General features: G+C 26.9%; 1 protein-coding gene across 1 annotated transcript; it reads right to left on the bottom strand.

The window, feature by feature from the left end:
* Positions 1 to 969: 969 nt before the first annotated feature.
* On the bottom strand, positions 970 to 26,097 carry LOC107437639 (NK1 transcription factor-related protein 1). The gene is made up of 2 exons (XM_016049717.4): positions 25,618 to 26,097; positions 970 to 3,963 (listed from the first exon to the last, which is right to left on the bottom strand). Exons 1-2 carry the CDS (start codon positions 25,883 to 25,885, stop codon positions 3,341 to 3,343), a joined length of 891 nt encoding a protein of 296 aa, XP_015905203.1. The 5' UTR covers positions 25,886 to 26,097; the 3' UTR covers positions 970 to 3,340.

Below are 26,097 nucleotides of genomic sequence, written 5' to 3'. Positions count from 1 at the left end.
ATTCACTTTTTCTATACTTTAAATTTTTAATTACTTATGTACATGTATATGCTATGAAAGGTTTCTTACGCTTCTTCCTCTGCACTGTTAGAATTTTCATTCCGAAATTATAGTCAAATAACCAGCAGCAATCTGCCTATCCGATAAACCATAAAGTTTATAGTTTGAAACGTTTCTCACATTTACGGTTTTGAATCCGTTTTCAACTGGTACGGTTAAAAAATCGTGAATACAGAACTATACAGTTTTGTAACCATTTACAATTTGCATAGTTTCTAAACCATATGAATAGAACTTAAACGCACATCGGAGCTCTGTAAATGTAACGACTTTTATACGTGAATGATGGTTTCGTATTCTAATAGTGGAGGCTCACAAACTGGGGAGAGCAAGACACTGGAAACTCGTCATGTATTGAAGAAATGTAAGAAATATTGTAGTTTCAACGCTGGGATTCATACCTCTGTTCAGCTGATCATGAGATTGGCCGATTAGCCCTCTCAGCCATCGTGTGTACCCAGCTGCACAGAACTAAATTGCTCGATAAGGTGGGCCTAGTTGGCGTGAATTGTTAAACCGTATTAAGTAGAAACAATCAATGAACGTTTCTTTTCACATTTAACAGTTTATATATCATTTTTTTAAAAGTTATTTGACAGTTTTGGTAAAATAAAAATTAAATAATTTTCTTCTTAACGATTTTTACCGAGAAATTTCTAATCGGGTGGCAATACAATCCATGCTGGACCCTGGACTTTCTGAGGTACAGAAGTGTTCCTTTTTTTACCATTAACCTGCAAAATTTATCAGAAATAAAGCAGAATAAATTACTTTGTAGAATTCTTTTGCTGTCATTTTTTAAGGATCTTGGAAAAGAAAACAGGAGAGAAAAAAATTTGACACTGTAAATACGTGGATATTTTTTCTAATATGTATCTTGTATTAATGAAACAATTATAAAACATAACATAAAATTGTGAATACTTATTTTAATACTCATTCTGATTTATACAAAAACTTTAATTGATCACTTTCAAGTTCATTTCACATTATAACAACTTAAATGTTGTTTTGTCTCTTCCTTCACTTGAATCTCAACTGCGTAGACGAAATTTAAAATCTACTGCATAGACAGTGTTTCACGAATAAGCTCGAAGTCACAGAAATTTTCTCGTAAAATGTTCAATTTACAAATCAATCGATATTTTGATATATCGACTTACAATGTTTTTTGTCGTTGGGAACTTTATCATCTGATGTTTCGTTCGCTTGAAGTTCATAAAGTAGAAAATAATTTAAGGAACTACACTTTAGCCGAATATGTTTTGTTTTCCTTTATATCCACATTTTAAGGCATAATACGTCATAAAGTGTGAATTGAATATTGATTGCCAAATAATTCTTTTAGTTCTTCTGTAAACTCTTGCAGTTATAATTTATACATTGATGAGGTATCATCGATTAAAACTGTGTTTTAGGAAAGCAAGAATATCATGACATTTTCCCACGCGAATATTATCCCCATTTCCATATAATGGGTTTTAAGGATACAATATTCAAATTATGAAAATAAAATTTTAGAAATTATATTCCTTAAAAAGGCATAATTAAAATATAAGGAAGATGATACGTATGTATTGCACAATATATATTCGAAATATCAAAAAAAGTTATATATATTTTGTACATTTTTTAATTCATGAGTGTATTTTAAGACAGCAGCAGCAATTATGTTTAAAATTTATATTTTTCAACTCCATAAAATGATGCTATAGAAGTAATATCTAGAAGTCAACATTTTGGAATTCAGAAAAATATAAATTTTTTCAAAAAATCTCTACTTTCTCAATGAAAGGGGATTAAAAGTCGTGAAATTTCCGTATAAGTTTTAGTTAGTTACAGAAATTGTTGTCCGTAAGTGTTTTAAATTTAAATATATAAACTTGATAATAGTAATGTACGGTTAAAGCAGGTGGCGAACAAGGGCGGTAGAGGCCTGGTCAAAACTACTTTCCATTAGATGCCCTTGAAAAGAGAAATTCAACTGCTAGAGGGTTCTTATTTAAAACAAATCTTGTTCAAAAAAAAAGAAGAAAAAAAGGTAGAAAAATATATGTTTTTAAAAATTGAAATTAATATTTAAAGTTCATTTCTTCCCAAAAATATTAGCTGAAGTTATTCTACTGAATAAAAATCATTATTCCCAACTTAATTTTCGTAATTTTTTTTTTCTCGAATTTATTTTTTTTTCCCTTTAAAATTTCAACGCCCTGGAACTTCCTTATCAACTTTGTTTCGAAAAATATATTTTTCCGTTATAAATTCATAAATCATAAAAGTATTAGTTTTAGTGTCGTTTAATTTCGTCGAATTAGGTGCTCCTTTATTGGCTGGATGACTAGAGCGGTAACCTCCCTGATCTCTCTGGCATTAGCTATGAATGAATTGTTAAATTGAAAACAAATAAAATGAATTTCTATCATTTTTTACTTTTTAGTGTATGTTCGATCACTGTTAGGCATTTTTAAATGACAAGTTTCGAAATTAATTTTTCCATAGGTTAATCAAAATCAATTAATTTAAACGTATTGTAATCTTAAATCGAGAAAGTATAAACCCCAGTACTGATAATTAACAATGATTATTTTTAGCCCTCAGTCTCGAATATTTATCTCTAGTATTTTATTTTATTTATACTTTTATTTTGAAGCTATACCCGAGCTTTAAAGATCACGAGATAGTTATAGAAATGGTATAGCCTAGTACATAAATAAGCAGTTCATTGGGACATTTGTAACCTAAAAGTTTTGATATCAATTTCAACAAGTTTGAAATTGTTCATTAACTGCTTATTTAAAGTCAATTAATTTTGACGCCTTGGGATTTTAGATTAAGAGAACATTAACCATAGAACTCATAAATTAATTATAATTATTCTCTTTTGTACTCAAACTTGAATCAACAAAACATTTCTTTGTAGTTATTACCAGTCTATTAAGATCAAGAAGGTAACTATAAATATGAAAGTCTACTAGATAGAAAAGCAGTTCTTTGAGATATTTGCAACCGGAAAGTTTTGAAATAAATTTTAGAAAGTTTTTAAAAACTTATATTTTAAGCACTAAGTAACGCTAAGCTGTCTTAAAATATACTTAATTTCGCACAATTCAAAGTCAACATAGAGCAGACAGAATTCAACAAATAATTGGCACATAAAAATTGTTCTCGCTTTGCCACAAAATAGATAAAATTAAACTTCCAAGTTTTCAAAATAGTTTTACATTGAAGCGTTTTTGTTATTTAAATTTTGCTCAACTCATAACAACTCGCGTTATTTGCGTTACGAATGACTTAGATGCGTTAGGTAAGGATGCATGGATGTATGTCCAAAATGTTGTGCAGGAGAAATCACCGGATACGGTAACGTGCTAGTAGCCGGAAGGTAAGGCAATTGGTTGCCAAAAAGCAATCCTGCTGCATATGACGGAGATGCAGCATAAGAATTGGGAAGGCTGGAGACTTGAGATGGAGGCAAAGTAGGACTGTTTGCATCCATTCCCGGATTTTGTTTTTTCCACTTTGTTCTTCGGTTCTGGAACCAAATCTTGACTTGTGTTTCAGTTAATCGTAAGGATAGTGCCAAGTTCAAACGCTCACATACTGATAAGTACCGTGTGGTTTTGAATTTGTTCTCAAGAGCTACTAATTGCTCGTAAGTAAAAGCTGTTCGAGCTCTTCTTGGTTTTCCAGCTTTACTGTCCGAATTAGACGATTTTTTCTTTTTATAAGAGCCACCGAGTCCTTTGCTCGATTCTTTGTCCGTAGATTCGTCATCGGTTGCCGATGAACGAATGCCATTAGATCGTGGCATGTGACCACTGTGACTTGCAGATGAACCATCTCTGTTTTCATTGTCAGCTTCGGCCACTTCAATGACATCTGGTAGAGGAGACATAGAGTCTTCTGTAAAAAGAAAGCATGTTTCAATATATTGGTAGATATACTTGAAGAATTTATTTCGCAAGCTGATAATGAGGTTGAATAATTATGGTACAAGAAAAATATTGAGAAAATGTCAATTTTCAAATTATAGCTGATCAGACTAACTAAACATAAACTAATTTTACTTTTTTCAAAAAATTAAATGCTTGCAGAATGCACGGGTTTTTTTGACCTAAGCCTTTGAGTGTCAAGAACCTTACTGCTTCACGTGAATTACCCATGCTGAAAAAAAATTTTTTTTCTTCGTATAATTACTTAATATACTTACCGTGGAAACCTTCCTGTTATTATATGCGATAGCGCATATGCGTACGGCATGTTCTTCAGAATCTCATAACCAAAATTAATATTTTCGGGTGGAAAAACAGTTTATCTGATAGTGCACTGAAAAAGTTCAACCAATAATTTGATTTGTATGCAACAGACTGAACTTCTTTTAAATGAGAATTTGCAGTTTTAATAAAAGTAAGCAGCAACATATTTACAACGGATTGACGAAAATTAATTTATTCGCATGAAATTTCCTTAAGAAAATAAGTTTGTAGATGAAGTACATTTTACTTTGAAATCTTATAAATCCTTAATTGCTTTGACAAAAAGAAAGTAATAAGTTCGTTTGTGATTAGAAAAAAATGCAAATCTTACGACCCTGGAAATTAATTCATGACACTAAAAAAAACATTTTACTCCGAAAAGTCGATCTAAAAATAAACAATTAATTTAATGAGAAATGAAAACTAAACGTCGACAAAAATTATTAAAATATAATTTTAATTTTACCCTAATTATAGTAGAAGTACATTAAATATATTTATATATTTAAAAACGGTGAAACATGAAATACCTAGAGTATTTTGTTTAAAAATTGCTATATGCTTGTTGGAAAAATTTACGATAGCTTAATAATTATTCAGTAAAAATAATTCGTAACTAATTTCTTCAATAAAAGGCCACATTCCTGATGTTTTGGTTTTATATTAGTGATCGATACTTGTGAAGAGGTTTGAATAAATTTTTGAATTATTTTTTTACTTTTGATGTCGCACATAAATATGAAGAAAAAAAATTATTTTTTTCGCTGCTCTCATCAGGAAATTTCCCCGTTAAACCATAATATTGGTATTTTAAATCACATTCGCAAATGCGGGTGCAAGTTTAGTGCAACTTTAACGAAGTGTTAAAATTGAACCACTACATGTTAAGAATGCACCATGCACCAAGCACCATGTTAAGAATGCAGGAAATTTGAACTACATTTAAAGCGACGATAACGACGATCCAAAATTTTTTACAGTGAGTGAAGTACTAAAAAAAGGTTAATACTATTTTAAATTCGTTGATTCTTTTTCCTTATAACAATGATGATGATGATGATAATGATAAACAATTGTTTCATTAAAACAAAATTCAAATTTTAAAAATATTTCAATTATACAAAAAATATATTAAATCAAACAAATTCAAGTATTTAAAAAATTAATACCACTTTCATGAAGCTCTGCTGTTCTTTGTATAAAAATAATAATAGATAAAAATTGCTTAATTAAAACGTGTTTGCTAAGTTAAAAGCATTTCATCCATGCAGAAGTTATTCATCCAATACTAATTTGAAGAAGCTGTTTAATTTTTAAATCTTATTAAAAATATTTGAAATATAATTATTTTAAATCTGATACACATTGTAAGAAAAATGTTTCTTTTTACTGTGGTGTGTAAGCGCCTCCGATCAGAGGATGAAATAAAACGCAATACATTTTATCAGATCTTTAGAGAGGAAGTCCTAATTGAAAAACATCTGAACTAATTTAATTGCTGATGAAGTATTGCTTATAATCGATTTTCTCCTCCTGTCTGTTTCCTACGGTGAGCAAATAGGTTTTAATGTTTTCAGTCAACTTTCTAAAGTAGAGATTTGTTAGAATTAGATAGTGTGCATGCTTCCTCCTTGCTTATACATTAATTTACAGCAAATGTTTAGTGCACATTTTTAATGCTTCATTTTTGACAAAATTCTAAAAAAATATATGTTAATAGTGGTGATTACAGAACACTATGTTGTATTTTAAACATATTTGAAAAAGTTGACGCGACATTTAAATAAATTTTGTTTTGTATGCCGAGGATACGTTACTTCTGAGAAGTACTGCTGTGTTCTGCTTATGTTTATTAAATTACACGCAATCCATGGAAATGTAGGCAGCAGTTTAATATAACCGAATTGTAACAGCTTTAATAACTAAATAAATGAATAAATAAAAACAACTGAAGTATTTTAGAAATATTACTCAGTTCATATTTCCTTTTCTTTAGGCAAATTATCTAAAATTGACAGCATTTTTTCAAGCACCAAGAAAAAAAACCCCTCTATTTACTTAATATACACTTAAAAGCATGCAATGCACTCGATATGCTAAGATGCTCCGTAACTACCGCTCTTTACTTCTGCATATTAGAATTCTTGTCAAAAAAGAAGTAGAAAGAAATACACGTTTGGTGTTGAAAATTAATATTCAAGCAAGAAACGAAGAAAAACATTATTGAAACTAAACTAATCATTAATGAGGATCGAAAAAGTTAAAAAAATCTAGATCTCCTTGGTTGAACGAGGAAGTTCGAAGAAGGTTAGACTGCCATAAAATTTTAGCTGGCAATCAAACTTCCTCAATAGAAATTCGTTAGATTTTGATAATGTGCAGATTAATGACCTTGATTACAGAATGTTGGAGAGAAAGTACAATTTTTTTTTCTAAGCAAGTTTATTTTTAGTCTTTTTCAGCTATAAATTGACTTATCGTACTTATAGTTATTTATTGACTGAATATTTAATAATTCGAGGTTCACTTTAAATATATAAAAGTGGCTCAGCTTTAATTCATTAATAGTAATTTTAAATTAAAATTCTGAATATACTGAATTATTAATAGTAATCTAATACTTCCTTTTCTCCCAAATATTAATGTAAAGAAAGAATAATAAAAAATCAACTACTAATACCCTTTTTGAATTACTAATATGAGCTAATGTAAAGTATTTTTTAGCCCCCTCCCCATTGATTGGAGTTTGAAAGAGTTAAAAAAAAAAAGAAGAAGAAAAAAGAAAAACCCTAGAAAATAAGGCTCCTGGGGTAAGGTACTGCAAGAAATTAAGATTATTTTTTTACATGGCGAGTGATGTATCAGTTTCAGACGTGATAATACCCATAATTATTTAGCACGGGTGTTAAGTGAGCAATTTAACTACAAAAGCACTGTGATTAAAGAAGATCTTTCTATAGAGAAATGCAGACATTTTCTTATAATTAACGCAAAACTTGTGAAGATGATTGCACTATATTACCTAGGATATTTAATAGGCCCCAGACAATTATTTGAAGTGACTTACATTAATCTAGAGATTTAATTTCAAGAATAATAATTACTGCATTAAAAATGATCTACAAGGAGTTGAGTACTGCAGAAAAAATGTTTCGTTGAAAAAAATGGTAGGAAAAAAAATTAAACCCCTATATTATGTACTTTTTTAAAAAAAAATATTAATATTTAATGCTCAAAAGAAATTTTGTTACGAGTACATTCATTAATAAATAGTAAGTAGCGGAAAAGTTGCTTCTATATATTTAAAAAAAGAGAGAGAAAGCGTCTGTATTCTCTAAAATAAAAATTCACTCTTGCACTGAGAAAAAAAGTTTGTTCAAAGCTACCAGAATATGGTTAAATTTACCGTTTTTCTGGCTGTATGGGAACACCAAAAAGCTCCGTATTTTTCAATGAAGTAATTTGGTAATGATTTTTGCAAAATTAGCAGTAAATTATCGTTTTATAATATGTGTTAAAATTTGGTAAATGCGGTACATTTTGGTAATTTCATTATGATACCTTAGAGCATGGCATAAAAACCATTCATTCGGTTAAATTCTTTGGTTCGATAAAAAATTCGGTTTTTCGCTTTGGTTTTTTTGTTAAGTGCGTGGTAAAAAGAACAATCATTTTAGAAGCCAGAATTTCTGGTAAACCGTTACCATATATGAACGGAAAAGTTATCAAACGAATGGTTTTAATAACGTATATTTTGGTTTCAGCACCAGAATTAATTATTTATTTTTCGGTTTTACAAAAAATGTCATAATCATACAGCTCAGAATACAGTTACCAGAATTATTTTTTTCGCACAGCAAATGAAAATATTTTTTAAAAATAGTTAAAATATAATTCCTTGCAAGGGTCATAAACTAAGGTCATACCATGGGATAGATTAAAGCCTCTTTCTAAGCATTCCTCTTCCCTAAAAACTTATTTATTAATGCCAAAATTTTTATTGTACTCTTAGAAATTTTGAAGTGATCGATATTACCTAAATTTGTTGATCAGTCTATATATAGTGTAAATTTGAATTATATTTTCGTTAAACTTGAAGGCACGATACTATGGTTCAATTTAACACCTTTATAAGATTGTTGTAAATTTTCACCGTATTATGATTCAATGAACCAATTTGACTGAGACTGTATCCAGCACGAAACCAGTAAGTAAAACTCAAATGCACAGTGAATAAATTGAAATTATAATTGAATCAGAACTGAAATCTTTTTGTGGTGCACGGAGAAAAAATTCCGGTAAAAATACCATACCAAATGGTAATGGCATTTCTGGTTTTAAAAACCAAACATAATTCTGGTTATAAAAGCCTAAATATGTACTATTTATTTAGGTTTTTATATCCAGAATTATTCATTTGGTAACTTTTCCTTTCATATAGTAACGGTTTACCGGATATTCTGGTTTTTAAAATTATAGTTCTTATTACCACCCATTTAATAAAAAGTACAAAGCTAAAAAGTAAATTTAATGGAATAACTGGCTTTTATTTTATTAACCTTTTGCCATGCTAATGTATCATGATAAAATTTTCAAATTTTGCAACATTTAAGCAAATTTTATCAATTATTCTAAAATCATATTTTTTTGTTAATTTTACCAAAAATAGTACCAAAGTGCTTCAAAAAAATTACCTTGTGTTTCGGTATTCTCGAAGAGCAAGAAACGCGGTAAATTTTTCCGTATTCTTGTAGTTTTGACCATAATTTTTTTCTCAGTGTTTGATGTTTGTATGTGGTTTGTATTACTCATGTTTGTAATACTTCAGAATTTTTTCAATTCTTGAATAGCAAAATTCTTGGAGGCAAGACGTAAAACCAATTAATAACGAAAAAAGAAACATTTTTTTTAATGAAAATGTATAGACAAAGATAAAATTTAAGAACACGCAAAGACAAATCAAATTAATAAAGCATATAACCAAAAAAAAAATCAGTAGAAAATTTATAAACGATTAATTGTCAATACTTTACAGATGCAATCGAATTTCAATTTACAAAAATGATTAAAATCCAGAGGTAAAAGTGTTAATTAAATTTCTGTGGATATTTAAATTTATGAACCCTAATATTTAAAATACTACATTTATACGAGAAGGTTGTTATCTTTGAACCACTTTTTTACAGCAATTAATTTTGATGTCAAATTTGGCAATTTTATAGTTTTGCGCATGTTTATGTAATTATTACCATCCTTGCTAAGCAATCATTGGCGTTATAATTATAAAAAGTTAAGTAAATGTGGGAAAAATAGAAATAAGTACCATCAGCCCAATAACAAAAACCGGTCACCTTTAACTGAACTACTGACATTGCTTCAATGACGGCAACTAGCAATCTGTATGTAATTTGCTCGTGAATTCTGTCATTAAAAAGTAAACAATTATTACTAATGTGGCTAAATAACATTGATTAAAAGCATTTTTAATCATTACAAGCAACAATTAAAACACCATTAACGTCTCACTCATATTCATAGATTTTTTTTTTCATTTTTTTTCATTGATAAATTAGAAAAAAAGTACAAATTTAATATTTTTTTGAAAAAAAAATTTTTTTGAGCGTGAACTATTCAACGATAAAAATTTTTAAGCTTCATAAAGTTCACTAAACAGTCAAATTGGTGCGTTTACTCACAATAAGAAAAAAAAATATGTGGCCCATTATAGTAGCCTGCCCATTGATAATAACCTTTCCCCAATAAATTATACTTAAAATTTTATCAGAATAATCAATTAAATGCAGAAACTTCATAATATGAGAAATTAGTATTTTATAAGTTTCATTATTTATTTCATTGTTTTGGTAACAGTAAAGTAGCGCATATTACATAAATTAAAAATGGTGTGATTATATCTGAAACAAATCTGTTTTGGTAACAGTAAAGTAACACATATTACATAAATAAAAAATGGTGTGATTATATCTGAAACAAAACGACATAAATAGTTTTATAGTTATTTTAACTAACTATTACATAGCATATCGATTTATCGTAAAAATGTTTCTGGAAATTAAGCATACATGCATGAGTAAGAAACTAATTATGATTCTACTATTTCGAAGTTGAATCGAAATCTTTTAGCATTGCAAAATAAAATGTATGCAATCCCCAAGTATTTACTTTTCTTTTAAAATTCTTAAATTCTTGAAAAGCGAAATTTTTACTATCAAATATGTTACTAGTATTTTTAATATTTTACAAAATGAGACTTATTTAGCACATATTTTTGATTTTAAAATAATTATAAATTCACTTCTTATTTTGATCATTTAGGAAAAATTTTAATCTATCCTACTCACCATACATTTGCGGAATAATTTTAAAAGAAATATTCAATCAATCTTTTAATAGTAGTTTTGTTATTAGACATTTGATTGTTAGAATTTAGTATCAAAATATAACATATTCTAGTGCAAAACAAAATATTTCGCTTACAAAAATATTACGCTGATTGTGCGTTCACATATGAAGAAATTCTTTACCCTTTGTCAGTAAATGTTCTCGAATAAAACATTTATAAATAATTAAATTTTTATAAATTAGAATGTTTCATACATTGTACATAATTGTAGTTTCATTTAATCATTTTTCTTAAATATATAGATAGCTACATGCTCTATTTGAACTTTACTAACTGTATATGCCATTTTTTATTTAAAAAAAAAACATAATTAAAGATTTTATTATGAATAATGATTGGGTTAAATATGAAACTTTTTATCAGCAATACATTTTTAATCGAATATAAAATTCATATTAAAAATATTTAATAATAATCTAAATGATGTATAGAATTCAACTAAATATCTTGCCAATGAAAATAGAAAAATACGTCTTTATTAAAAGTGTGAAGAAAAAAAAAATGACGTACTAAATAAAGTAAAGCAAACAAACTCGGATTCTTACAATTATACTATGGCCATTTAAAGAACAAAAGAATCATGTAGTTAAATGATATACAAATATTTCTTAACTAAAATAATAAATAATGAGAAAATACAGTTATAGGTAACATTAATTTCAATTTCTATGTATCAAAAGAGAAATAATTTTTTGTTGGTAATTTTACCCACTTTTCAATTCATTCGTGCGAGACTTATTTCATATTCGTGTATAAAGCAAAATATAAAACTTTTCTTCCTTTCCATAATCCGTTTTTTCATATGTCATGCGGAAAACCAACAATTTGAGAATATAAAACTTAACTTATATGCTTAATAAACTATTCTTAATTTCCATATCTTCAAAATCTTTTTGTATCATTTAGAAAATAAATTAACACTGAACGCAAAAGTTTTAAATTCCCTAAAACCCCTTACATTCTTAGAAGAATCAACAGTTTCAAGAATTAAATGTAAGGCAAAAGAATGTTATTATTTCAAAAGTAAATAAAATGATAAAATCAAAGGAAAAAAATATTTATATATATAGTTATATGTGTAATAAAATATTTTTACTTGTCATATTTTCACCATATCTGTTTGCGTCGCCTAGAAAATAAGCGAATACCAAAAAAAAAGAAAAAAGAAAGACTTCTTTTGGTTTTTGGTATTCATTTCCCTTGACATCATGCAAAGATCAACAGTTTCATGAATTAAATGCAATGCAAATGAGTAATATTTTTTCAAAAGGTAATAAAAGAAAAAGAAAAACGGAATAAAAATAAATTAAAGTCATAAGCTTAATAAACTATTTTTTCTTTCCATGTCTTGGATATTGGATTCCTTCTAATTTTTCAAATCATTGGAAAAATCAACAGTTTAAAGAACTAAATGTAATGTAAAAGAACATTATTTTTTTTCTTCAAAAAGTTAATAAAATAATAAAATCAATAAAAAAAATAAATGCATATTTTATAAACCATTTTTTTCTCACTATTTTTACTTGCCATATTTTGCCATGTCTTTTTACATCATTTAGAAAAACAAAAAAGAAAAAAAAAGGATAATAAAGAACAAAAACTCTCTTTCTCCATAATCCCTAATATCATGGGAAAAATCATCAGTTTCAAAAATCAAATGGAACTCAATAAGATATTATTCTTTCAAGAAATAAGTCATCGTAAAAAAAAATAATAACTCTGAAGTCTCTCCAAATATTTCGCTTGAGCAGGAAATGTCGATATTGTTCTTGCAACTTAATGCTAACGACGAACCAAATGGATTCTTCTTTTCCAACCTTTTACTCTTTGTTTGTAGTACCCATACTTTTTTAAATTTCTTTTGCTCTCTAATCTCTATCAAATTGTTTTGTCAGGATTGCAAAGTGGCGGCGGAAGTCTTGTACAACCATCTTAGACGATATAGAAAAATCGAAATAGCTGCTTCTTTACCCCCATAGGGATTCTAGAAGCGATAGATTGGATTGAACAAAGCCCCAATAGTAGAGAAACAGTGAATTCTAAGATGTTGAGTTGAAAAGTGAAGTAGAAAAGTTTAGATAAAGCTTCCGGCCACAAAGAAAAACGTTGTGTTTTAAAAAATTTATCTAGATATTTTTCTAAATCCAAGAGTTTTATCTCTTATTTGCGGATTAATATATAAAAGAATTTGTTGTATTAAGTATTACAAATGGATACCCATTTGTTATTCTTAATATCATAAGAATTAAGTAGTTCAAACCTATTATCGTGGCAACACTACAAGTTTACGAATACTAAATGAGAGTTTCATTAATTATTAAGTAAGCAGCAAATTTGTTTCGTTAAAATAAAATACTTAAAAATGTTGATATCTTGTTTTAGATGCTAATTAATAAGCTATGTTAATTATTATAAGTTAATTTTTCGTTTATAACAGCAAACATGAAAATTTTAATGTATATATTTTATTAAACATTATGCTATGTGTCGAAATGCAAAATTAGTTAAAAAAAAAGCTTATATTAGTAGCAGAGTTAAGCCTTTTTTTTGATGCTTTTGATTTATTTATGTTCATCTGATTTTTTAAAAAAAAGTGTCTTAACTGAAAACAAATGTGATTTTTCCTCCAAAAAAGTCTTTTTGCGCAAAAAAAGAGGTGGTGTGAATATGTAGATTCCACAAATGACTCAGTATGTTTTTGTTGTTCTTGCGTTTTTTATATTGTAAATTATTTTTCTTTTTCTTTCATGTATAATATCAAACTTCACAAAACCCAAACATAAAGTTTAAAAGTATACCCTAAGTTTATACGACATTGTTTTATGGTCTATTACTTAGTTTTGAATGAGTATAATCAATTAAACACGACGATTATAGTATCACTTGATTTAAGCAATAATTTTTTTAAAAATAACAAATTTAACTTGCATTGATTTATAAATTAAAAATAAATGTTTATAGCTTCAAAGAAAACCTTTTTACATCCTGGGATTAATTTTTTGAAGTTTTTAAATGGTAAATAAACAAATTAACAGAAAAGAACAGGATAAAATTGAATTTACCTGTAAGCCTAGTTCTGATACAAATTCGTAAATGCAGATATATAATTAAAATGTGTAATTCGTCGACTTTCATTCGTAAATACAAATAAAATAAAACGTCATAGTATCTCATTTTAATATACAAAGGCCCATGATACATAGCACAGAATGTCTTGAATTTGTTATGTTGTTGTACACTGTAATAAGTAAAAAAAAAAAATTGGTAAATAAAAGGTAAATAATTTAGACAAAAGAAACTCTAAGTTAGGAATGTTTTGAAATTTTGATAGAGCAAGAAATATGCTTTAATACAATAACTTTTGGTTTATTTTTTATAAACACTATCCAAACTTAATTTGTTGCGAGCCTTTTTTTTTCAATAAGAATTTTAAAAAAAAATATGTAAAACTTTCTGAATTAGAAATTGCTTTTTTTTTAAAAAATATTTTTAAGAAAATTATAAATGAAAATCGCAAAAAGGAAATGCAATACTTATTTGAAACACTTAGGTTGTGTTAAATATTTCAATTGAAATATAATTCAGACACTAGCATTTATTACTAATATTTTTTCAAAAGTGTCAGAAACATTGATTTTTATATTTTTAATATTTCCTAAATTTTAAATTTTCGTGTGCCTCACTGTGCTGAAAAAAATTATCGAACATAGAATTTGAATTGAATAAAAAGAATGGAATAAGACAAATGGAAGATTTTTAATTTAGAATATATTATATAGATCACGATTAATGTCAGTTTTATATCTAGTGCGATTTAACTAATTTTATTAAAAAAATTAACTTAAGAACATAAAATGCGAATATGAACAAAACCGTTTAAAATATATAAGAAAATTGCTTATATTAATTATCAACACAATTGATTATAATAAATTGTTATTCACATAAATGGAGTAATATATTTTTATCAGGATCTGATTCGTTTAAATAATTATGCAAAATTAAGAAAATCTCGGAAATATTATTAAATACTTTGAACAAAAATATACTCAAGTAAGTATGTATTTGCCAATTAATAAACGGAAACTTATATCATTCTAACCATCAGACTCAGTCATAAATTAAAATTCTTGCTTTTTCTTCTTCCATTTCTGTATTTTAAGTCTAATTTAATAAGTTTTTTTAACCAGGTAATTTCAAAAATTGATAATTTTTGAGGGAATAAAAACGTAATAACTTTTATAAGAAATTAGATTATGAGAAACCAATGCTTTTTTTATAGAAATCTACTGAAATCATAACACTGTTTTCAGAAAAAAATAATAATTATTCAAGCATTAAAGGCATACTAAATTGAGGCAATATTCTTTTATTTATATAATTTAATACAAATCACTTTTCGATCATTCAAATTACTTTAAAAGCATTTCAGTCAATTTAGTGAATCAGCATATTTAACATAATACATATTATTAACATGTTTAATTTTTTAAAAATTAACTTTTACTTGTTTTAATATACAATCTTTATGAACTGAAGAGGCACTCATCAACGCTGTTATAGCACTCACATGCTGTTATGGCACTCATTATACAAACTTTAAGCACATTTTATATAGCATTTCGATTGTTAAGGAGAAACACTGCACTTAGAAAAATGTATTGAGCTCGCGCTTGACCAGAATTTGGTAAAATTAATAAGAAAATATGTTTTTTTTATCATTCTATTTGGTAATAAATGTGGTAAAGCTTGATAATTTTATCATGACACATTGTGACTCGACATAAAGCCATTAATTCGGCTAAATTTATTTTTAAGTTTTGTATTTTTACTAAATGTTGGTTAATAAGAACTATAATTTTGAAAACTAGAGTTTCCCGTTTACCGATACCATACAAACGGAAAAATTGTCAAATGAAAAGTTTAAATTTGGTTTTATTTCCAGATTATTATATATATTTTTTTTACCAGAAATGTCCTTACCGTACAAGTACCGTAATTTTACCAGAATTTTTGCTTCGTGTAATGTTATACTTTTTAAAAATCTACGTTTGTTAAATTTTTAAAATTTTTTTAATTGAAGTGAAATACATAAGTTAAAGTTTCATTGCTTTTTATTGCATTTTGCGCTTAAGAATCTTAATTTAAATAAATGATAAACTCAAATTTGAAGATGTTTCAAATGTATGAGTGTTTTTACTGTGTTAAAAAAGTATAACTGATAACTATTACTATAACTCAATAAAAGACTTTTTGTGCACTTCGTGAATTACATTTGTAATATTCATGCTTCTTAATGTTCGAGTAGTTTCATGATATCTCATTAAGAATCCAATCGGTTAAAATTTTAAGAAGTTATTGGATCGGCAAGTATGAAAAGACTGTTTCGCAAAACTATCATATAATATTGACTACGCGAATCACGTCAATGGGAGGCGGGTGGGGGCTCTGCATTCTTCTCATTAGTATAGTCTTCAGCATATACTTTTTGAAAATTATTCTTTCCATACTTTCGTATTATGCCATAAATAAATTATGTAATTTAATCTTTGTCAATATATCATAGTAGCATTCTCCTAAGGAATTTCAGTTTTTTAATGAAGTTCAGAGCTAACTAATTAACAATCGAGCTTATGTTATTTTTTATATAAAATTATATATGTTATATAACGTACATATTGTTATGTTGTATTACATATGCTACATATGTTATATAATTATATATGTTATATAAGTTAACACCCCGTTACAGGGTAATTGGAGAAGAGAGAATCGCGTGGTTTCTGAAATCAGTGACTTATTTAAGTACAGACTGCATTTAAATATCTATGAATATTATTATGAAATCGCATTTAATTTTAGTTTAGCCAAAGGCTGAAATTAGATTAAATCACACACATAAATGGAAAATTAAGGAAAGTTAAATAACAAAATTATGCACTCAATATAATTTTGTTTTAAGAAAGCTTAGAATTCCTCTTTCTTGTCAGAACTATTACATTTACATATTAATTCGTAGTAGAAATAAAAAAGGATAAATAGATGAATAAAAAGAGCAATACTGCAGAAGTAAGAAGAATTATGAAGATATAAGAGTTAGATTTATTTACATAACAGAACTTACCTTTATTCGTTCCAAACATGAAGTGATACTTTGACTCTTTATACTTATAAGCATACTGGAAAAGCAACTTTTTTTAAACATTTAATACGTTGATGCCGGATATATTAAATGCGTTGAAACTGTCTTAAATGAAATTAAAGCGTCATTACCATCAGAAGGAAATAAACACTCATTTTCTCCCATTTCCTTTTTGTTTACTTTTCTTTAAAATAATATTAAAATACTAGTTTCAGGAATAAGCAAACAGCAAAATTAATCCTGGTTAAGATGTCTTAAAATTTATACTCCCGAATTCTAAACATTCGAGAACGGTAATTAAATAATATGTTGACATTGCGACAGATGTTTGTGATTATAATTAAACCACTAATGAATATGAAAGAGATTATGTTAATTAGATACGGGAGTTTTCAACTCCATTTAGGATCTCAATGTATGAATTTGAAATTCATGCAAAAGGAAGTTAAATGTTTTCAAACATGCTTTGGGGTGAAACCTATCAAAATTGGTTCGATTTATCAATAGTTACAATTGTTTGATAATCGAAAAACTTACTAAATAACGAAACTTTCACTCTTACTTCGATTGGAGTTTGGAAATATGCTTTCCAAATTATAGGACTGACTAATATTTACAATCAACATACCCGATTATTGATATCTGCGAGGAATTTCGCCCATTTCTATTGTTCTCTCCTGAACCAGTTATATTCTGTAATTTATCTTGGGCTCCTAAATTAGAATAATTTTATCAGTATGTATCAATTAAAATTTAATTCAGTTTTCAATGCATAATAGTTTTATCAATAAGCAAAATTAAAATTTTATTAAGTGTTTAATACACAGTTTTATCAATGTGTGTAATTTAAAATTAAATTAAGATTTCAATGCATAGTATTTGTATTAACGTGGAACAATAAAATACAATTAAGTACTTAATGATTTATCAATAGGCAAAATTAAATTTAGTTAAAAATTTTATGTATAATTAATTGTTTTAGCAATGTGCAAAAATTAAAATTTGGTTCAGATTTTAATGTATACTATTGCTATCAATATGTAGCAATAAAGTTTAGCTAAACTTTTAATGCAATATAGTGTTATCAATATGTATAAATTAAAATTTACCTAAGTCTTATGCATAGTAGTTTTTCCATGTGTATCAATTAAAATTAAAGTATTATGCAATTTTTTTCATCGATTAAATTCAAATTTAATATGCTTAAAAATATTTTATGTACCAATTAAAGTTTAATCAATTGTTCATACTTAATCGTCATATATATATATATATATATATATATATATATATATATATATATATATATATATATATATATATATATATATATATATATATATATATATATATATATATATATATATATATATATATATATATATATATATATATATATATATATATATATATATATATATATATATATATATATATAGTTTAGGAAATAGACCAACTTCATTTTTATGCATTAAATTAGCTATTTTAATTAATTTTTCAATGCATCTCTAACCAAAAATCAGAAATATACGTTCACATGTTTAATTTTTTAGAATACTTGTTTACAACGCAAATTATCTTAGATAAAATGAGAGCCGAGACTTAATGTTCAACGTTATTCTATAGTTGAAATTAAAATGCGAAATTTGAACACTGAAAATGTTTTCAAAGTTATGTAAACTAAAATATAAATTCTTCTTATATTTAAATTTTGATCATTTTTATTTATAAAGAGTCACAGCGGACAATAAGTTATCCTTTCTGATAAATGCGTATAAGTATACTGAGTATTAAAGTGGCTGTTTAAATTTATTAAATAAAAACTTATTAGTTGTGTTTAGTTGATTAAACCTAAAAATTCTATTTACCTTAAAAAGTATCTCCTTTATTGTTTACTTTTTTTTTATTCCTTGCTACAAATGACATCACTATGACCTACTTCTTTATATGATTTATTTTATTTAAAAAAAAAGATATTTGATGAACCAAGATGAATTATTTTAAAAGTATAATTAAAATGGCCACTTTGATTATTAGATGACATCGAAAGACGGCTCTATTAATCTGAATTTATCGAAATTACCATGGAGGAATAATTCCATACAGATTGTCTCTATTAAGTTTGAGGTTTTCGTTTCTTTTTTTTAATTGTTTCCAATGAAACTTCAACTTGAGAATTCCTTAGTTAATCATAAGAAATATTTTTTTCTATTATTTTTATATTTCCGATTATTAGGAATATTCATCACGCATAATATTGTGGTAATAATTACAAATAAATAGCGATTAATTAATTGATCACATTAAATATGTTTGATTTTAGTTACACATTTTTGATTATCAGCATTGCTAATCCTAAATAGTATTGGCGTTGTATTAGTAATATATAATTTGCGAATAATACATCTATTATACAGGAAGGAAATATCTTGAAGTTTTCTAATTAATTTTCGAAAAGAATTTCAAAAATATATGATGAAAAAGGTTTTTGGAGAAAATAATGTATTTTCTGCTCTTCCAAAGAACTCTAAAAATATTAACTACGTAAGTTGTTTTCCGATTATTGAATCTGTTGATAAAATAATTTATTTATTTAAATTGCAATAGTTTATAGTTACGTATTACTTCGATAGTAGTATGTTCCGCACTTAAATTTCCTGATACATCACTCATGTTGAAAAAATAAAATGAGAATTTTTTCCCGACTAATAAACTTTAAAATTAAGTTTAAATTTTGTAATTAATAATACTAATTAAAATTGTATTGATATTTCAGATTATTTTTGTCTCCTTAGCCGTATATATATATATGTATGAATTATTTCTTTTAATACAAGATTCAATGATTTTTTAAAGCTTTTTAATTCTCCACTGCATTAGAAAGCATGCTGTTATAAACAAACAAAATTTAGAACATGCTGGATAAAAAGAAAAATAATATTTTTTTTTAAATTTTTTTGCAAGCAATTCCTGTCTTTTTATCTAAAGGATGCAAGTCTAAATAAATTAAACTATTTCGGCATGCGAGAAATAAATTGTGTTGTAAGTAATTAAGAGGTAAGAAAATGTTTCAAATAATATGAGTAAAACTATTTTTTATATTATATCTTTGTGTGATCATACCTTAGGTAGTATTATGTTAAAGAAGTTTCAGGATCTTACCGTAATTTTGGTTACATGAAAAGGAAAATTACAGAAATCTCCCATAGTTAGCCCGACGTCAAAGGGACTCTAAATTAGGGTCTGTCTACAACTGGAGATGATATAGTTAAGTAACGGCGTATTTATCAATAGTCTTAAATAGTGCTAAATATTGCTTTATTTACAAGCATTACATTTTAAAACGCTATCAAATGAATAACAACATATTTTTTTTAATCAGTATGAATCATTTGAACGAGATATTTATCAGAAAAATGAAGTTTATCAGATGAAAAGTTATGTATTACTTGAACGGTGTATGTATTAGGGTACGATGTTTGTATCAGTTAATAAAGCACTTCAGATTATAAAACAATTATTAAGAATATTGGTAAAAAATCTTTGATTTTTCAAAACAAAAAGCAGCTAAGATCTTTTGAAAAATATCCATACAAAGCAATATTTAAAAACACACATTAAAAGTAGCTCTACCTTTATCCTCTATGGTGAATACAGAGGTATATGGTATATTTTGTGGGCTTCAGGAGTATCTACGTATAGCATTAGTAACATTAACCTTGATGACTCAGTCGTTAAAGGCACTGTCTTTGTGAAGGACCGGGGTTCTATCCTCAGTGGTGGCTTGAAGGCCACCCAGCTTTAGATCCATATGTACAAACTTCCTTGTATTGAACCATGGCATGGATAAGTAAAGGCGGCATTATGCGCAATGTGACCCATCATAGCGTTGAGGACTTAACCTTCAAAACACCCCTGGCGCACAACGGGAATGCTTTACTATATATAATAATATATATAATATTATACACTCTCAGATAAACCTGTTTAATGGGTAGCCATAATATCGCCACCTTGAATCATAATGCCACAGCAAACTTGTTACAACTTTAATAAGGCGCTAAATTGAATCATGATTCATTTCAAGCTGAAACATTGTATCGAATAATGGAGTTTATAAAGTAAGATTTTAAGATTCACCTCTGTTCTGTACCAAGGTTGCAGTAAAAAAGATATTATGTTTAAACATGATCCTTAATTTCTAACAATGTACTTTTTGCTCTTTCGATAAGCGTTTTAGTGTTTTAACTAATGTATGAACTTCCTATATCCAAGTTTTGCAATTATAGAAGTTTCCATGCATTTGAAAAAATGGATGTCAATGTGCCTGATATTATTTTCGATGTTTTGCAAGCTTTTTGAGAGGTATCCGGATAACATATTAATAGCATATATGCTTAATGTAGGGAGAGAATTATGCGCACTCAATTTTTTTCGATTCAAATTGAGGTTTCTATCATTCCTTTATTGTGCTCATTGCAAAGTTTTAATCAAAAATTTGCTTGAGTTTTCAGATCTGTTCGAAAGTACAGAAAGTCATTTTGATAGGATTTAGACATACGCTCTCTAGTAACTACATGGAATAAATTTGACTGAGTTTTCATTTCTATGTACTGGTAAAACTTTTATAGGTAACGTAAATAAATTTAAAATATCATATACCGATACGTTACTAATATAAGATTCAGTTGTTTATAAACAGTAATAAAACGGGTGCCCCTTAATTTAATGCCTCAATATTTGATGCATCGAATATAATCTTCTGGAAAATATGAAAAATATTCCTTAGCTCATTTAAAACCAGCAAAACTAGCAAACCTTCTCTATAACGAGCTCAACTCTATTACACTATAAAAAATTTCAGGAACTAATTTTGACACGACAAAAATGTTTCCAAAAATCTCGGACAACTTCATTTAATATCATGTTTCCCATCAATTGAGTAGGAAATTGAATCGCATTGATGCCGATTCAGTTTCAGAGTGTAGCCTAGCTACCACTGCAATTTATAAATTCCAATTCACTTGTATATAAGACATGTTAACTCGATTTTTATCTTGCGGTACCTTTCGATACATGATGGTTGACATTGTTGGTTGACTAACTCCATGAGGTTACTGAAATATTAAAAAACGCTTACAGAAAACACTTCAAAATACGTTTTTTTTTTTTTAAAAAAAAGACAAGAAAAAAAAACCGAAACTGCAAGAAATGATAGAAAATATTTCTGAATTACTGCCCTATGTTTCTGAATATTACAGAAAGAGGTTTCCGAAATATTCAGAGACGTTTTTGAAAACTACATGCACCGTAGCCTGCCCGTGTTTTCTGAAATGTTTCGGGATTTTTTCTTACAGTGTACAAACCTGCTGATATAATAGCAACCTGTAGCCAACTTTAAGAGAATTATTGTAAGATATTTCGTTGATTATCGAAAAAATTGTGAAATATCTAGTCAAGTAATGCAAAATAAAGTAATAATTGTAACTCATTCAGTTAGCCATTGTAAAACAATTAGTTAATCATCAAACAATATTCAGCTAAATTTGATATCATTATTGTAATGTTATGTTAACATTGTTATTATATTATTAGCAACTGATTGCTGTTGCTGTCTTTTCCCAAATGATTAACCAATGAGACTTTAAATGCCAGGCAGTTTCTAACAAATCAATATTTTAATAAATAAATAATAATAATAATAAAAATGAAAAATTTTTTAAATCTCATATTTTAAAGCACTTTTCTTCGATTTTTTAAAATTGACTTTTAATGTGAATTTTAAATCAATATTCAACCACGAATATATATTTATTAAAATTTACGTAGACAATTTTTTTTAAAATAAAAGATGTCCTAAACGATAAAGTTTCATTAAAAAAAAGAACTGGCTTTTAAAAAATTACCGTAACGGAACTAAAAACTATCTTAACAAATAAAGCAATCAATAAAGGTTTCATTTTGGGTATGTTCAAGTATGATTGAGGTATGCTCATTTTTACATTGGAAATCATTGCGACAAGTTTTTTTTTTCAAGTTTAAATACTTAAGAAAATAATGTACTCAAGTAAAAAGTAATGCACTTTGTATTTCAAGGTCATTGTTTTTAAAATAAAATGTATATAATCAGGTTATTAATGCTGCTCACTAATTCAGCAAGAAGTCCATTAATAGCCTTACAAAAGTTTAGATGGGCCTAAAATCACTTTTATACTTCACCTAAAATAATTTTTAAAACGCGATTTTTACATAGTTTGGTAGTAACGCTGTAGCTTTTATAGGCTTAAATTTTATGATATTAATGCATGTATATTACCATGCTGATTACCTATTTACTTTATACGATAAATTAACTTTTAAATTATTTTAAAATCATTGCAACTAAATATAATTATACTAACGACTTGGCGTTAATAATATTAACAAATTGCTTAATTGTTTATATGAGTTACTTAATTACTAACAAGAAACTTCAAATGCAGTTTTGTATCTTCTAATATATTTCAATGAATTCATGTTTTTTTTATATATTTGAGTTTTATATTCGATATATATTCGTTATAAATTCGAGTTTTACATTTATTTATTCATTTAGATTTTTCTGTTTTTTAAGTTCCAATTATTGAGATTTGTTTTTTTGCTTTAAATTTATTTATATTTGTATTTTTTAATTACTCGTTTGAATTTTTTCACATAACGTTCACTAATTTTATTTTAATTAATATATTTATTATTTTAAACATGATTTCACGTTTCAAACAAATTAAACGCAGTCAATCGAATCAAATTTATCATTTAATAAACATTTTACAATAAAAGTTAAAGATTTTATTTGATTTAATAGCATAACTTTAAACTTAAAGATATTTTGTCCATTGGTATTAACACTTAGGTAGAAATTATTAAATAAAAATGTATTTCTTTTTACGATTCAATCGTTTAAAACTTAAACTTTGCTTTTTTTATTAATTTCTGAAATATTTCAGGACTCTTAGAGAAAAATATTAATTTTTAAATCATGCTGATCATTAAAGTTTTAAACCATAATGTTAAAATTAATTTTAATAATGATTTGTTAATTATTTTAATAATGATTTAAATTTATATTAATGAATACGCTGCAGAATTATAAATCAAATGCATCTTTAACGATCATTAAAAATAATTAGTAAGATTAATTATTGTATTTGACATATCGAAAAATATGAGTAAGGGTTTGGCAAAAATGACGTCCGTTTTTTAAACTTGAAGTTCGAAGCTTATTTAATCCTTAACTTACGTTTTAACACCAATTTTGAAAGCTGAAGAAATAAAGAAAAAAAACATATTTTATGAAGTATTTTGAAATTTGTATTCTAGCTATGCATTACGTTTAAAGAAAAATTAAAAAGAATTTTTATTTATTTTACAGATCAAAGTGAAATGATTTGCAAAATTTAGTGTTAAAGTATTAACTAATTAAAAGTATTAAGTAAAGTATTAAGAAATTAACTAATAACTTTACCATCTTGCAAATAATTTTTTCAGTTTTCTAATTTTATTGTGTTTTTCATTCTTAGATTTTACAGCAAATTTTAAATCATTAATTAAAAACTCTTCTTAGTCCTATTTACTTTATCTGCATAACTTGATTAAAATTCTTCTAGTTTAGTATTAAAATATATGTCATAAATTTCTTTTTATTGCTTAGCAGCAAAATTCATAAGAGTCTTGCAGCTAATATAATTTTCAGTGCATTTAATTATCATTTTTACTCTAAATGAAGAAATAAGCTAAATTTCAAAGGAAATGCTTTACTATTGTTGAATGTAATTAAAAAAATATCGGAGAAACCAATAGCAAGATGTATAGATTGCAATATGAGTTTATAAAATCGCTTATGATTTTTCCCAACCGGCTTTTCCAAATTTCATGCCTTTACAGTGATGTGCTAAATCACTGGCCATTTTTTTAAAATAACTTTTTTCAGCTTTCAGCTGCTTAAAGTTTAAAAAGATACACAAATCTTTTTAACGATGCTTAAAAGAAACTGAGTAATACTTGGCACAAATAAGTTTTATTTTATTTTTATAGTCATCAAATTAAAGTAACAATATACAAATTAAAGTAACAATAAACTGTCCGGAAACTTTCGCACGCCACTGTATAAGTTCAAATAAACAGTGCAAGCGATAAAAAAGAGAAGTAACCTTTTTGAAGAAAAATGCTTTCTAGTTTCAAAAATAGAAGTAATGGATTAATCAAACTTTTACTGTAGTAAAACTGCAATTTCCAACTAAACTTCCGATAAAATTGATCAACGTCAGAAAAGAAGAAGAAAAAATAACTAATGAAGGTTCGATTCCAAAACTTCATAAAATTTGTTTTGAATTTAAAAAAACGTCAAAGAAAGAACTAAGCGCTAAACACTAAAAAAATTAAGCACAAAATAAATTAAGCTTTTAATTATGAATATATTTTCTTTAGTTTTTGTAATATTTTTTTTCCATATAATTTCTTCCGCTGATTTGCATGTTTTAAATCTGAATGTAATTAACACTTTAGAGAAGATATTTTCCTGTTACTACTCAAAAAACGCAAAAGAACCATCTTTCAATAAGAATCATCAATTTAGGTATTAAAAGAATGATTTAAAAATAATTTAATAAATTTCAGAATAACATTTTCCCTGATGTTTTTGATTTAACGATTCAAAGTCAAGACAAGTTAATCAAAATAAGTAATTTATGTCTCACCTCGAAGAGAGTCCTGGTCATTTTCGGAATCACTTCCGGATAATTCTGCTTTCTGCCAAGGATGCCACGTGCTTTCCCGCAGTCTGCTGGCACGGGCACCCGTAAACTTCGTTGGATCCAGGATATCATCCACGGAGAAAGGTGTGTGGGACATGGGGGTTTGTGCTTGCAAAACTGGCAACATCCCACCCTTGCCTTTCCCCAAAGCATCGAAATTACCAAGATTTATTTCAGAATTCGATCTTTCAGGAGGAGAGCCGCCATCCATGTCCAAAGGGTCAGTCCGACCAGAAATAATTTTTTTCCGTTTATTAGCACCCCAGAATACTTTATCAGAAGATCATCTTCAAGTGAAGTCAAAATCGAAGTTTCGTTTTCGATTCTTTTTTCGTCGACAACTTTACAAGATAAGGGGCATCTAGATAATACTAGATAAACACTAGGGACTCGCCTTTTGGAAGTACTCCATGTGGACTAGTC

The sequence above is a fragment of the Parasteatoda tepidariorum genome, chromosome 11 (genome assembly GCF_982258835.1).
Source record: "Parasteatoda tepidariorum strain Cologne lab strain chromosome 11, Ptep-v5.0, whole genome shotgun sequence".
NCBI lineage: Eukaryota > Metazoa > Arthropoda > Arachnida > Araneae > Theridiidae > Parasteatoda > Parasteatoda tepidariorum.
Note: the sequence above shows the minus strand (reverse complement) of the source record. Positions and strands in the feature narration are given on the sequence as shown.